General features: G+C 41.1%; 1 protein-coding gene across 1 annotated transcript in view; it reads right to left on the bottom strand.

Moving 5' to 3' along the window:
• RAPGEF5 (Rap guanine nucleotide exchange factor 5) overlaps positions 1–15919 on the bottom strand; it is a 158878-nt gene that overhangs the window by 78845 nt on the left and 64114 nt on the right. Inside the window, exon 9 of the mRNA XM_065832436.2 lies at positions 12498–12623. Within this exon, the coding sequence (XP_065688508.1) occupies positions 12498–12623 (126 nt within the window). The remainder of the gene's footprint in view (positions 1–12497; positions 12624–15919) is intronic.

The following is a 15919-nucleotide window of genomic DNA, read 5'->3' as shown; positions in this document are numbered from 1 at the left end:
TAACCCACTATTCAAGGTCAAAATAAAAAATGGAGCAATTATGGTTCGCAGTAACTTTCATTCATTTGGTATTCAGGACGCATTCTTTCTGGATATCAAATCACAAAATCATTGCCAATTCCTCAGATTTTAAGCTTTAGCTTATTAAAAATTAGACTATGCTAAAAATGAAATGCAGTTTTTTATTTGATCTGATTAAGAAGTTTCTGTAGAGCATGATCTAAGCCTCTAATTATCTATATCTCTGCATTATCTCAATTGTTATTTCAATATAAGCAAATTTATAACAACACATTTTAATGAAAAATATATACTAAAAAGTGGTAAAGCAATAGACGTCAAGGAGCTGAATGTCAAGATGCTGAAAATGAAAATGCTTCTCTACATTTTGTGTGCCAGAAAAACAAGAGCTCACATGACATTTGGCAGTGATTTCCCATGATGAAGCAACTCTTCAGGGCCTTCATTTTCGTAAAAGCCCAGCCTATTTAGAGCTAGCTCCTAGCTCCTTGCCCTTAACAATGCCATGCAGATAAAGTTCATTAAATATATTGTTTAAGGTAGGAAAGCAAAGAAGTTTTGCTGTAGCAAGCACTTAACATGTTGATGGCAAATCAGAAGGAAAAAAGTAAAAGGATTGGAACAAATTATTTGTCAGAAAAGCAAAAGTGATACGAGCATATTGATATAACCTGTTGTGCTGCATTAGCAAAATTGTCCAAATGAAGAATCCCCAGAATGGGAAGTATTATTGGATCTTTATCAATAGGATATTTTTCAAGCAGGCTGGCCACCCAACCATTTGACGCAGATCTTTTCCACGCACAAGAGCACTGGCATACTGGAAACCACAGTGCTGGCGAATTACAAGGAAAAATGCAAATGCCTTTGATTTTATAGTTAATTTTTATATTACAATTGTCAAGCAACTTTTACAGCTTGTTGACATTTCTGCTGGACTGCTAAACCTTTATTTCTTCTTACATCAGGTAAGACATTAATTTCTACCATAATTACTTGAGTAAATTGCTATTTTTTTTTTTACTGTTTCTATTCTTGGGGGATCCTTAATACATATTGAACATCGCACAAATTAAAAACTATTAGCATTTTAAAACAGCAGTTATATGCATGATTTACTGTCTAGCTTTTGTCTAATACAAATATTTACAGTTTACATGTCACTGCAATGAAAACAGTATGTGTCAATTGATTAATCAGTAAATATCAGCCAGAATATAAGTGCACTGCAACAACAGCTGAAAAGGAAAATGGTGTAGTAGAATTGTAGCCTTTTTTCCCTACATAGTACAAAACTAAGTTTTGCACCAGGGAAGAGATAGCCATATCTGTATGTACACATATGCGTGTCTGTGTGACAGTTGAGGGTGGAAGAGTGAGAACAGATGAATTACAGGGAGCATACGGCCACCCAGTGCAAGAACGGAGCAACTCTGTTTTACGGATCCCACGCAAATAAGCACAGGTACCCACAGCTCTGTTGTAAAATTCAGTTCCTGCATAGGTTCCTACAAGGAAATGTCTAAAATGAAATAAGAGAGGCAGATTTTTAGGAGTCTCCTGAAATGAAGGCTATAGCTGCTCCTCTGAAAAAAAGAATAAAAAAATAAAGGCCACCTTTAAGAAAGTACTTGATTTGGGGGTCCCACTTTAAAAATCTGTCACCTGAAGAAATCTGTTCAGAGTTTAAAAGGGAAGCTTCTTCAGACTAGCTATAGCATCCTTCAGCCAGCCAGTGCACCAAAACTACTCAAACACTACATCAGCGCAAGAGAACATCCCGAGAGCACTTGCTCACAATGCTCCTGACAGCAGGGAAGCAGCATTTCCACGTACAAACAAGGATCTGAGACACAGAGACATTCAGTCATTAGCCCAAGGTCCCAGAGGAAGCCTGTGCAGGATAGGAAGTTCCTGAGTCCCCATCTTACACCCCAACTCCACCACCCACCCTTCCTCTTCAGGGAGACAGCTACTGTAACATGTGTCTAGAAAGAGTTATCTGCAAGATAACCCAGTGAAGAGGCAGCCTAAATCTATCATTTTTTCCGTCAGCAGGCACTGGATGGAGAATAGGGGAAAGGTGACATTCACAGCCCTGACATCCCTGAGGTAGGGGCACAGAAGTTTGTATGAGTCTCAGATGTAATTCGCGAGATTTAGGCTTTGATCTGAAGAACTGAAAAGGAGATTGAAACTTTTCAGAAACTGCTAGATGAAAACCTGATGCGATCTGAAGAGAGGAGGAGGAAAGAAGTGCCAGAACAGATGGGTCACCGGAAAAAGCAGCTTCTTTGTGTTACCAACTGAGACTGTGTGTAAATTACTCGTTATTTCTACAACGTGAAAAAACATTCCATAAGTAGTCCTTGTAAGCAATCAGCTTCGCTTTTAGCAAGTTTTGCAGTCTGTTTAATTAATAAATATTTACAGCACATGCGCATATACGCATGTACCTCTGCAGAAGGAGAACTGGGGGACCACAAGCACCCCAGGTTCCTTGGTGGAGGAGGATTCTGCCATATCCTTGGTAAAATCCTGCGAAAGGCCCCAGGTGCAGAACGCCACCACCTACAATGTACAGGATTTTTTGGGTTCCCACTGGGGCACTGGGCACTGCTCAAAGTCTTCTGGAAAATCTTGCAATGCCAATTCTAAAGCAGGTAGGACAATCCTCCACTCAGGCTTAATTTACTCCTTCAGCCTCTGCAGGGAACAGGAGAAAAGAGCTCAAGGCAAAGTGAGTTTTGTTTAGAAGTCACATGCTTCTTTTACACAAGTTCATCAAACCTAGGAAACCAAAAAGAAATCAATATAGCCCAATGATTAGCTCACTATAGGTACTGTGTACAGACTGACAGATTATTTAGACAGACTGAATCAATGTGTTGATTCCACTGAAAAGATTCAGGTTTCACACACGAGGAGACAAAGCCAGAGTGCTGGCATACTTTCCAGCCTGTACCATCCACACAAGAAAATCCAGGCTCGAATGTGCCTGGTTTTTAGCTTGAAACCTGAACAACAAGGATTTGCATGTGAGAACTAAAATTCTGACCTCTTCGCTCCAGCCAGCTCTGATTAGTGTCTTCTCCCATGACCCTGAGCACATCAATTCTCTCTATTAACCTGCTAAATATGGCCAAACAGCATATTTGCAAACACAAAATCAATGTAACTGCTGTAGTTCTATCCACATACATATTTTAAAGGTTCCTGTGGTGAATAATCCCCTACTTGCAATACCAAAAGAATTTGGCAAAAAGGCTGAAACTGATACTATGTTTATTTAATAAATATCAGTGCCTCTAAAAAGGGAAGAGACACTGTGATATTGCAACCAAACAAAAAAGGTGACAAATAATTGCATTCTTTGCTTGTCTCCTACTCTACCAAAATAGCAGGTTCTCCTTTGTTCCTGCCAGCAATGGGCTAAGTAGAAAAGCAGGCATGGGTCTATTCCCCCCCACATCCCTGAGAAAATTGAGACAAATTAAGGGACGGGGCTCTCAGTCCAACCACTTCAGGTGAGACAGCAGTGTCAGCCAGGCTGGCAGGGGACAGAGCTGAGGCACCGCACAGCCAACAAGGGATTGTGAGCTGTGTGCCTTTCCCTTGATCAAACAAGGCTGTGTACTTCAGCATCACCCCCTGCTCAGGGCTTGCCCTAGTTCAGAGCTTGTAAATCCATGTAAGGTTTGATCTCCAGCAAGCTGTTAAAGGAAATATCAGCTGCTATTCATGATCTTCCTGAGTTAGGTCATTCTATTATTTTCCTAGTCACCAGATGAAGCTAAAGTACTTTTTCCTGCAACCAGCAAATGCTGTCGCTCCCACACGTCAGAACCCTCCCCACTCGGATGCGCCCGTTCCAGTGACTGATAAAAAAAGCTGGGAACTGCCCGCCACGTGATATCTGAAAACATATCGAGGAAGGCTGCAAGGTCATTGCTAATTTCAAACCCTGTTTCATGTTTCTACATGAAACATCTAATTAAAACTTTTCACTGGGTAGTTAAAATGAAATTCATGCATATGCACTTGAGACCTCATTTTCACGTGCTGTGAATTAGAATATAGGAGGTGCTGCACACAGCGGTAGGAACACTAATCGAGGAAGGAAAGGAGAATACCTGCTTTGATTTAGAGGAAGACAGTCAGCAAAAATACTGTTAATCACCTGGGTTTTCATTCCTTTGCTCTTTGAGCTGCCACACAGAACCAGGAAAAATGAATGCAAGTGGTGTATTAACTGCTACCAAATCAGCATTCTCCACAGGTGACCGTGTGTCAAGCACATCTTGCAAAATGCCACCACCTTCAAGGCTGTGGCGTGACAGAAGCATTGGACCCTAAGGGCTATATACCCTGCTCTCACCAAAAAATACCGATTAACATCAGCAGGAGTTGATTTAAGCTTTAAAATGCAGGCACGGTGAGTGACAGAATGGCCATAGCAAAAGGATAACATTTGAAGATTTAAGGTGTGTCTCATGATTAAAATAAATAAACCTTGGGGAAAAAAAAAAAAAAGAAGCCTAGAAAAAAATACAAGGTCAAGTTGTCCTTCCTTTCTTGCTGTGGAGAATCATAGAATCATAGAATGTCTTGAGTTGGAAGGGACCCATGAGGATCATCGAGTCCGACTCCCGTCCCTGTAGAGAAGGCTTCGGTAGTGGAGGCAGAGATAGACAATTGACAGCTGTCCCTTTTCCAAAAACCGACACATCTCATTCCCACCCCATACCCATATCCCTGTACCATGAGGGAAACTGATACAGTTGGAAAGCAATCCCCCAGGAAAGGTGCATTTATTTTAGTTTTCAGCTGGATTATTCCCTGTGTCTCTTCACAGAGCAGCACAACATGAGGCAGGTCAAGGCCAGGGCCGGGGAGAAGCAAGTCAGGGCAGGGTTGCTATCAATGGCACATCTGCAGAAGTGATGCCTGCAGACCCAGAGACTGCGAAGTGACTGCAACTGCTTGGCCTTTCCTCAGCTATGCTCAGGTTTTTAAAAAATATCCCCATGACCCTCAGCATTTCAAAGTCCAACCCGCTTCCAGCTTGTGGGGATCCCCAAACCACCTATCAAGTATCTCAAAGCAATTCATCAACATTCATTAACTACCTCAGGTTTTACAGCACCCCTTCAAGGTCCTACATGCTTAAGCCCCTATTTTATATCTAGGTAAACAAAGGTGCAGAGAAGTGACGTGATTTGAAGAAAGTTACATATTAAATAATTGATGCAGTCAAAAATAAAACTTCAGTGTTCTGGCTCACAGGTTTTAGCCTGCGAAATACCACGTGCCCTTTTTACCCCTTTCAGCCCAGCAACTAAGGTATTGTCCCATACAAGAATGAGTCACTGTTCCACACCAAAGAAAGCCCAGCACACAAAATGTGTAAATGGAATTTCCTTCCATACAAAGTTGTTTAATGTTATAGAATAAATCAAAGAGGTATAAGTTAGACTTTCTTGTCTTTTTATCACTAGGCTGAGCATCTGGAGGAAATAAAGCATTATGGGAATATGTAACTTGCCTCAAAGGAAAACAGTGAGCTTCCCACTTGACGTGTTCCTGTACTGTGCTCACGACACATCGTGTGAGCAAAAGCATGACTCCTTGCCAGTGCTTTGTATTTTCACAAAGAAGGACCATATAATCTCACCACTATTTTGCACTCCTGGCAAGAGGGCATTCTCCTCCAAACTTTGGCCACATTAAACAGACTCAATAAAAAGAATAGGAAGTTCTCTTAAAAGTATATAGTAAATAAAAGCACTTTTCTTATTCTAACAAATGTGTTGCCAGGAGCCAAATGATCCCAATCCTACATCTGAGCAGGAGGATCCTTATCTCTGGTAAACTTTTCCCATTTCAAAAAGATGCCTGCGCCTGTTCTGCACTGAAAAAATCCTAGGACCTGCGGAAGTCTTCTTGTCTCAGAAGATAAAGAGGTTGGTTTATGAAGAACAAGTGATCACCTGGGGCTATGCCTTCATTCCAGCAGATTAAAGATCAACCATCTGGAACAGGACACTGTCCAGAACATGATGAAACTAGATTCAAGTTCTTGTTCCTCCTGATTCAGACCAGAGACTTGAACTTCAGGTTACCTCCACAGCAAGCATGTACCTACCTCTTAATTACATAAGCTTACTCAACATGGAGCTATAAACTGACAACCTCACTAATAGACACATTTTTTTCTCGGCTTGTAGTTGAAGACCACGTCATACAGGCAAACTATCATCTTGCCCTGGTACAGCTCTCTCTGCTAATGCTGGCGGATCTAAGAGATAGGAAGGGTAATAGCAAACTCCTGTACTGACAAGCTAAATCCATTCTGTTTCAATGCCTTCAGAAATCTATACCATCTCATGGCTATTCAAGCCATGAAGGTTTCTTCAAAACCTTTCACTGTACTATAGTTGTTATGTCCACTTAATACTCATTCTGCCAGAGATGCAAAATAGCCCCCAGAAGCCAAAAGCATTAAATCTGCATTCAGGCTACCCAATAGATCTGTCCGAGCTAGAGCAGACACAACAAAAGTTGTGGTTTTTTTAAAGTAAAGCACAGATTTCAGTCACTGATTGCATACAGACATCATTTAATGTCACTGTTTTAAAGAATATTTTTATCTTGGAGCTCTGATGAGCGATCATCAACTCCACAGTACGTCAGCACAAGGCCACAGCTTTGTCATGCTAACAAAAACTGCAACTCTGGACATGTCCTGATGTTCATTCTTGTCTCCTTGCAGGCGTCCAGCTGGACAAGTAGGTGCACCCTAAAATAACCTTGATGTGTCATGGCTGGAATTTCCTTAAAAAAATTCCTCAGTTGTGGGTGATCTACACAACCTGAGGCTCTAAATCATTAATCTTCTTTTGTAAGCCTTTTAACAGCTTCAGCCCAGCCACCAACCTGCTTCAATGAGCAATCATCTGTCTTCTTAATGAGACCAGTGATTACAAAAGTTAGTACCCAGTAAATTAAGAAAACTGTTCTTCAGTATCCTTTGTCCTTCTGAAAACATATCTGCACCCTTATGATACAGCTCTTTCATCTTGACCCAGCTAAGTCACAGAATCAATACATTCAAGCTGTAGGTACTTACATACTGTTAAAGAGTACTAACTCTAATTAATATATACATTAATCTGTAAAGGGATTATAAGGTGGATTTAGGAAACGTTCCCCTCCCTACTGATGCATGCTAGTGCTGGAAGAGCCCTCACCTAGAATACAATTTATATAGTTGAAGAAACTAGTTAATATTCTTTAGTTCTCTAATGAACACATTAGAGAATCTTACATTTCCTTTGAACATTAGTGTCAATTTGCAGAAGGCTTATTCAGTTGATCTGACTATGAAAATGTTACTGTAATCTAAACAATATTTTCCCCATGTTGCTGAGGTGAAAAGCACTTTTATGATTTTGCTAATACAATGACACTACAAACAGACATGTTTTTCTTAATCAGTGCAATGCTTCATTGAAATAACTGGAAATACTGTACAAACGGCATCACGTCTATTTAAAAAGCATTATTTAATTTAGCCCATAGTTGCTTAGAAGTTAAAAAAATATATGATTTATTAGAAATATGCCTCAAAGGCATTTAAAACATATGCCTGAGCAAAAATAAAGCTATGGAGAAATTACTTTTAACGGTTTTACATACAGAGCTCGCTTTCTATATAATTATGCTAACAGTAAGCAAACTTCTCAAAAAAGCAGGCTCATTTTATAGCTGAATATTTCAACACAGATTTTTCATCTATTTTCTGTCAAAGCAATTGTTTTAAGGTAATGAAATATTTAAATAATATAAAAACACAAATATCCAGTTCTACATTTCCCTGGGCTTCTAAGTGTGATTTGCATGTAATGATAAAATTAGAACTGCAAGCTTGCATAGGTAGCCCACATTTGATATTAATTTCTTTGCATTTTAGACAACCATTTCATTTTATTTATTTATCAATACATTGGATCTCATTGTAGGAATGCAATAGCACAGAGAAGAAACTTATCTAGCTGTTTAGAAGCTTGTTTACTAATATTTACTTTCTACTTACTAGCAAAACTGAAGTTTTAGGAAACCTAACACATATGGTAGGTTCAGTGCCTCAGTCTGCTTCAGTCTGTGTCCACTGTCCCTCATCCTATCATTACGCACCACTGAGAGGAGTCTGGTCCCATCCTCTTGACACCCACCCTTGAGATATTTATAAACATTGATGAGATCCCCTCTCAGCCTTCTCTTCTCCAGGTGGAACAGACCCAGCTCTCGCAGTCTCTCTTCATAAGAAAGATGCTCTGGACCCCTGATCATTTTCGTAGCCCACCACTGGACTCCTTCCAGTAGTTCCTCGTCCTTCTTAAACTGGGGAGCCCAGAACTGGATGCAGTACTCCAGATGTGGCCTCACCAGGGCAGAGCTGAGGGGGAGGAGAACCTCCCTCGACCTGCTGGTCACACCCTTCTTAATGCACCCCAGGATAGCATTGGCCTTCTTGGCCACAAGGGCACAGTGTTGACTCATGGTCAACCTGCTGTCGATCAGAACTCCCAAGCCCTTCTCCACAGTGCTGCTTTCCAGCAGGTCTGCCCCGAACCTGTACTGGTACCTGGGGTTATTCCTCCCCGGGTGCAGGACCCTACACTTGACCTTGTTGAAATTCATCAGGTTCTTCTCTGCCCAGTTCTCCAGCCTCCCCAGGTCTCACTGAATGGCAGCACAGCCTTCTGGTGTGTCAGCCCTTCCTTCTAGTTTGGTATCATCAGCAAACTTGCTGAGAGTGCACTCAGTCTCTTCATCCAGGTCACTGATGAACAGGTTGAGATATAGATATGCGTATATGTATATATATATATATATATGTACCAAATTTACATCCTCCAGAACACATCCAAACTCAAGGAATCCATTCTCTCTGCCACCATAGTTCTAAACCAAGCTATCCTTCAGCGAACCACCCAGCTGTCATGTATTTTCCCTCTTCCAGACCATCTGCTTTTTCTGAGAAAAAAAAAAAAAAACATATATTTTGTCTCCTTCTGAACCAGCAACCCAAACCAATCCATGCTTCACCTGCCCATTGTGGGCTACAGACCTCTGACACCACACCTTGAAGAATACCTTTAGGTACTTTATCTGTCTGAAAACCTCTGGAAGACCAGAGTACATCCACATGTCATCTACTTTTTCTACATGAATCACTAAGTTTTGTCCTCAAACTCAGTGATTATTTATTTGAATGACAGGAGAGCCCACCAGTCCTCCTCACAGTCTAGCTGTGCATCTCATTCACTGTACAGGAAAAAGTCACTGGGGTCATCAGATACCAAATTCTTTTATTAGGCTGAGAGCTCTTCCTTCTTCAAAGGAAAGTACAAGAATCAGCAAAACTTAATCATACTACATTTGTGTTTGCTGTTAATGCTGGAAAACCATATGATGTTGTACTAATCTGAAAAAACCTGTTTTAGAAACACCATGGGTAGCACCAGAGGAGCCCCAATTCCACTTCCCATTATGTGCATGGGACACAGTACACGTAGAGAACTCTGCATATGCACAATTCTAACTCTGCGTTCAAGTTGTTGAGTTGCTGGGGCTTTCTTCGTTTGTTGGGTTTTTTTCTTTTTTTTCTTTATTTTTTTTTTCTACTATTCCTGGAGTAGAACAAACCAGAACTCCTCTTTGGGCAAAAATTCCCCCTTGGCCATCTTGGAAGGAGCAGCTTTACTTTCAGGTGAGCGACAAAGCCCCCAGCCTCGAACAGCACCAGCACTCGGGGCTGGCTGGAACACATAGCCCTGCAAACCAGCAGCATTTCTGCTGTGCGATGGGCTGCCCCGAGGCCAGCACAGCCAGCCGGCTATCCCAGCACAGGGAGAGAAGCCTGGCAGGGTGTTCAGGCATCATTTACAGACCGAATGCCATCCCTTTGAGGAAGGCAGATCATCCATGAAAGCACAATTTGAGCTCCCCAGGAGGGAAAGCTGGTGAAAGCTTTAGCACAAGGATACTTGCTGAGAAATGAGGGTACTGCGGAGAACATGCAGAGTCACTCCATTTCACTGCCTATGCCACGTGCCCATTACTCCATGTTTCTAAGAAAGTAATGTAAGAGTAAGCTATGCTTTTAATTATTTCCTTTTTTTTAAAAAAAAAAATGGGCAGGCTACACATAATTTTGTAAGGATACCATATCCAGAACATGTTGTTTCTCTAACATTTTCAGTGAGCACAAGGAACTGGGCAGTAGGCTGATGCCAATGAATCTGCCATCACTTCTGCAATAGCAGGATGAGATGAGAAGGTCTCAAAGCCCACATCTGAGTAGTACTCACTACTGCTAGAGTAGAGTACTCACTACCCAGCCTACTGCGTTTCTCCTCGGAGAAGAGAGGAACAGCTGCCCAGAACAGCAAACTCTGCCCAGCCAGCCAATTCCTGCCACATGCACATGCGCCAGAGCAGCTCTCAAACCACAAGGGAGGAAGGGAGGGAGAGGAAGGGGTGGAAGCTCACATCTTCCTGAACGTATGTGACCCACCAGCCCCACCACACCAAAGCGTGGGTTTCTTTCCAGTGAAAGTAAATTACCTGAGTCAGCTAAACTGAGAACCCTACAACAGACCTCGCCCACGTTCAGAAATGTCTTCTTCATGACTATTCCTAATGAAATCAATAGGTTCATTGGGGGATTAGCAAACACACCCACATTGAGGACTGCAAGTCTCTCTGGTCATGGGCTGCCTGGGCTGTAAGGAACAGCCACATCACCCAGTGGCCTACCACAACGAGCAATGTGCAGAGCAGTGTGAGGAGAAGCACATCAGAACTTGTTACTGCCAGCACTAGCTGCAAGATGCTCCCCACCCAGAAATAAAGGGGACATGAGGAATGATCTGTGCTTCTGCCACTTTTCAGGCAACATTTCTCTTTCCTTCCACCTCCTAGGTCTAAGGGTACATCCTTGCCTGAGAGCAGTAACTGCTGCATTACACCCTTCAGTGTGAGAATGAGCCACTTGCTCCAGCTCCTACTAAACTGAAGTCACTCGTCTCCTAAATAGCAGCAATTGCTAAGTACCATACTTTTCACAGGAGAAGAAAAGCTGAGCAATTATTCCCTTTCCATTTTTGGAACTGTAATCTGTGCAGCTACAGAGCTGCAGCTGACACCACTGCACCCTTTACAAAGACCAGAGTAAGCAGCAAAAATATCCACTGTTTTTTTTAAATATCAGTCCCAAGATTCCTCTCTCCCCTATGCCGCAGCATCTGTAATTGTGCTTCAAATCCTGAAACACAATTACAAATCTTCCCTGGCTTAAAATCTTCTTTACTTAAGCATCTGAACTTTTAATTGCACTTTGCTGATACAGTTTAAAGACATATGGAAATTCTGCCAGATGTCCATGGTTAGTGGATCAGCTGAGGAACAATTCAATCTCAGGGATTTGAGCCTGGCTAATTACCCTCCTCCCTCGTGCACACCTACTGATACAATTACATGTTTAACTACACCAGACTAGAATTTAATACTGCTGAACAGAGCATGAAGCTCTAAAATAAGATTTCACCTTTCTCTTTTTCCTTTGTGCAGCCTTACTTCGGTAGGAATGAGCTTGCAGATGAGCTGAAAACTATTTCTTTTCTAAAGCGCATACCTTTTTTCTACTGTCCAGTGAGCAGAAAATGGAATAAATTACATATACATTATAGCAAGACACGTAAGGACTAGGTGGGATTTTTGTTATTTCTTGCAGTTATTATCCTGGGCACCTTTAGATGAATATGCAATCAGAATAGAAATCTTTACGAGGAGAACAAAATTAGGATTCATTGTGCTATAAGCAGAGCAGTCAAGTTTTACTGCATTTTCAATCCAGTTATTAACATCTGAATAAGTGCTTTCAGAAGCAATAAACAGAATGTTGCTTTCTTTGGTGTAACTTTTGGTTGAAAACACATTTTTTTAAGAAACTGCTGAATTCCCTACCCAGATCATTCTTTTTGATTCGTAATTAAAAGCTCCAGCCAATATTTGCATCCAAATACACTAGCAGAAAGGTAATTTTAAGACAATTTAAAGTAAGTACTTGAAGCACTCATATACCTTATACATTATTTAAATACACCCTAAACCCCAAATATTTCATAATCACTAATTTGGTAGAAAACATCCTGAAATCATCTGTTATTTCCTATGTGTATAAGATATTAATAACAGTAACTGACAGCTAATGACAACATAATAATTTAAATGTGTTGACAATTATTGAACTGAACACAGAAATATAAATGCCAGAGGACAGCAGCTACAGCTCCATGACTAATGTGTGCCCTGGATTCTGACCATCAGCTTTACTATTTCAGTTTTGTGACCTAAATCTCCCTCCCCCACCAGAAAGAAACAGAAAACCCAAACAAGAAATGTCTTACTTGTTCTGCCTTCTCCGGTGGTTTTCTATCCGTCTGCAAAAACTGGCAGTTTTCTCTCGCCAGCTTCTGGACCAGTTCAATCCGTCCGATGTCATCTCTTCCCTGAAGCTTGCACAACACCCCTGCCTTAAGGGTGGGAGAAAGAGCAAACAGATACTTAAATCCACAATCCCAGGACATGACACCACCACAAATTTCAACCTTAAAAGAAATGCATCTGTTTTCTCATATTTGTGGTACTTCGGTGCCGTTTACTGAAGAAAAATGAGTCGCTGCTTCCGAGGAAACAACTGGAGAGGAGCTGAGGCGCATCCGAATCTCCAAATGTATCTACTTTGGAGGAACGAAGGCAGGGCTAACTAAATGAACCGCTCCTCTGCCTGTGACTATCAGATACGCTGTGTTTTATTTGTTCCTGTCAGCCTGTTTCCTGTTACATAAGAGAACAAGAGCAAGAGGTTAAAAACTCATGGGAAAGTTAGCCAGGAACAGCCCTGGAAAAAGAATGAAGCGCAACACACGGCATTCCTAAAAATAACAGGCTCCAACTCCCCCTGCTCCAGCTCCAACCATTTTTCACGTATGCAATCCGTAAGAGTTAAGAGACAGTTGTGCTACATTTATTTATTCTGTAAATAACAAATCAATATCTCCTGATTTTATTTAGGAAATAAAATGAGATTTGCTTTAAAAACTATGTTAGAACTATTTTCTTGGCTAATATTCTGCCAGTTATTCAAGCTATGCCAACATTGTTTCATCAAAACATTCAGCACTGGCTGTTTTATAAAAATGCCATATATACAAAGATGGATTCATGCATGCACACAGGCATACCAGACCCATCACAAAGTTAGCCGATAAGGGCTAAATTGCTCCCTGCAAAGCCAGTGGCTAATATCACTGTCCATGATTTGGTCATGGATATAGCCTCTGCGTAACCAAGACCCAGCTCGATGATACCACATGGCTTTTATTAGCCCAGATGTTTCCTGATGAGAACAGCGTATGCCTTGGGAGGAGCAGGCATGTGGCATGGCTGTCATATTGCTATATGACTTCAAGGGCAATCTGATAATAAGCCTTCTCCCCACTTCTTTCACCCTTTTCTTTCTGCTATTCATCCTGAGTTTTCCTGAATCAGTATATACTCCAAAACCCATCAAACATCTTATGAGTTTGGACCAGAAGCCAGGGATGCCCTGACCACTAACCCATAGGACCATGCAGGCTCCAGTCCTTTGGCATTGAGAAACTCCTACCCGTGACTGATGAAGGCAGGAGAGTGTCCACCCAAAACATCCTGCAGCCTGCTGTTTTTTCCAAGGAAGACAGAAATGCGGGTTAAGGTTTCTTCAGTTGAAGAGGGTTACAGTTTCACTTTCTGAAAATGTGCTTTAACGCTGATGGAAAAAAACAGGTTCCACAACCAAATCCAAGGAGTCATCCTTACTGAATTATTTGAAAGAAATTTTTACGTGCCTAAATTCCTCATGTCTGCATAAAAGCATCTCCTCACAAGCCTGCATCAGGCACTTGTGCTCTGGAGAAGAAAAGAATTTCAGATACAGCCTGTGCTTTGCACCCCCTATGCTTAGTCCCCAGCCCCCTGATGAACCCAGCTTTCCCATATAAAGAAACTATGCACTGAAGGCCAGAAATCTGCCCAGAAAATATGGAATTGCAGCACTTAACCTGAAGGTCCTTATGTTTTCTATGAGATCAGGTCCTTATCTTCTAAATTGAGGACATGGATTTGTAAAGCAGTTCTAACATACTGTTATCACTTGCAGATCAGAAGTGAGACTGATTTTATCAAATTTAGAAGAATATACTGAACTATTTGTCTTGACTCATTTAATCAATAGAGAAAAAGAGGTACTTAAGAAGATTTTATTTTTTTTTTTTTTACTCTACAGTAGACATTTTTAAATGGTGAGATGAGCTGTTTCCTAAAATTCTCCTTTTTCTCCAGTAATTTACACAGGGAACGTAGGCAATCATCACAGACTTGGCTGAGGTCTAATGTTTGCACTTCACAACACTCCAATGGCTTGGGGACATCAGCAAGAGCCAAACCTGCTTATTTCTTGGCTTTGGGATGCTTCTAGTAGAGAGTATAACATCTGTGTGCTGTAACCCCCACAGGCTTGTAGGCTAAGGACAACTCAAAGTACAATGGCTTACTAGGGCTTTGGGACTACTGTGGAGGCACTTTTCACACACTCATGTTGTACCCAGACAAGTCAGACCATGACTGACAAGTGGCAGAGAGGGTTATGAGTCCCTGTACTTCAGATGTCAGATGGACATCGACAGAAATGCAGTCAGTGTTCACTCTGCTGAACAAACACTCATTGATCTCCAATGTATGAAGCAAAGCCCAGTGGTTAAAATCATGTATGTTAAGATAAGGAAGGGGGACTTCAGTTTTGGGGTAGGAGTTTGATTTGGTAAATGTTCAAGTGGAAGAAAGATCTTGGAGAAAGACAATTCTTTGAACACAGGGGGCTTGCTCTCATTCACCCCTTGCCCTCCTGCCTGTGTTCAGGCAGGGCACGTTATTGCTTTCTGCATGGATGAGCACCCTGAGGAAGAAGCAACTCTAGATACAAGCTCATTAGCCCTGCCACGAACTGTCTGTATTCAAATTTCATTAAAGGATCAGATTGTCCTGTTTCAAATAACCATCATGAAGAAATCTTACATTTTAACACGTCCCCTCCTCCCTAAATTATTATTTGATTTAAAGAATTGCAGAGAACATGACAAATATATTTATTTTATTGGTTTTCCAGAGGATAAAAGGTCAACTAAAAATTTTCTGGGAGAGCTAAGATACTATCAAGCTAATTGTATACGCTTGGCTCTGGGAGTAAAGAATGCACTTAAAATACAAAAGGCTAAACATGCTTTTTCATTATTAAGAAGAAAAATATTAATGCCTCATTTTTAATTCTGATTTCCTCAGTTATGCTGACTTTCTACTATAAATCTTTCTGCTAAATAATTGTAAGAAAGTATCTAGGTCAACTAATTAATTAATTGATGACTGCTTCTAAAAGCTGGTTGGGAAGATGTCGTTAAAATCTCCTATTACTGGTCATTTTCACTTGTCAATGTAAATTTAATTTTCAAGCAATATCTTTGAAGCTGTTTGTTAAACGAAAGGGTAAAGACAAGCTGCCCTACTTGCAAAGTGCGATTTCGATTTGTCATTTGTTTAGGTGCACACCCTCCAAAATCCCACATGCACAGATGTTGGTGCTTAGTCCTCTAATTCATGTACATGAACAGAGACCCTAGTACTAACTTACGTGAAGGTGAAAATCAAGAACTTGCATATATTAACTGGCTTTGATTTAATGAATGATAAAAGAACATAGGAGCTTTACAGTAAGGCTTTACTACCATGCACGGCA

Source organism: Patagioenas fasciata, chromosome 2, assembly GCF_037038585.1.
Source record: "Patagioenas fasciata isolate bPatFas1 chromosome 2, bPatFas1.hap1, whole genome shotgun sequence".
Classification (NCBI taxonomy): Eukaryota; Metazoa; Chordata; class Aves; order Columbiformes; family Columbidae; genus Patagioenas; species Patagioenas fasciata.
Note: the sequence above shows the minus strand (reverse complement) of the source record. Positions and strands in the feature narration are given on the sequence as shown.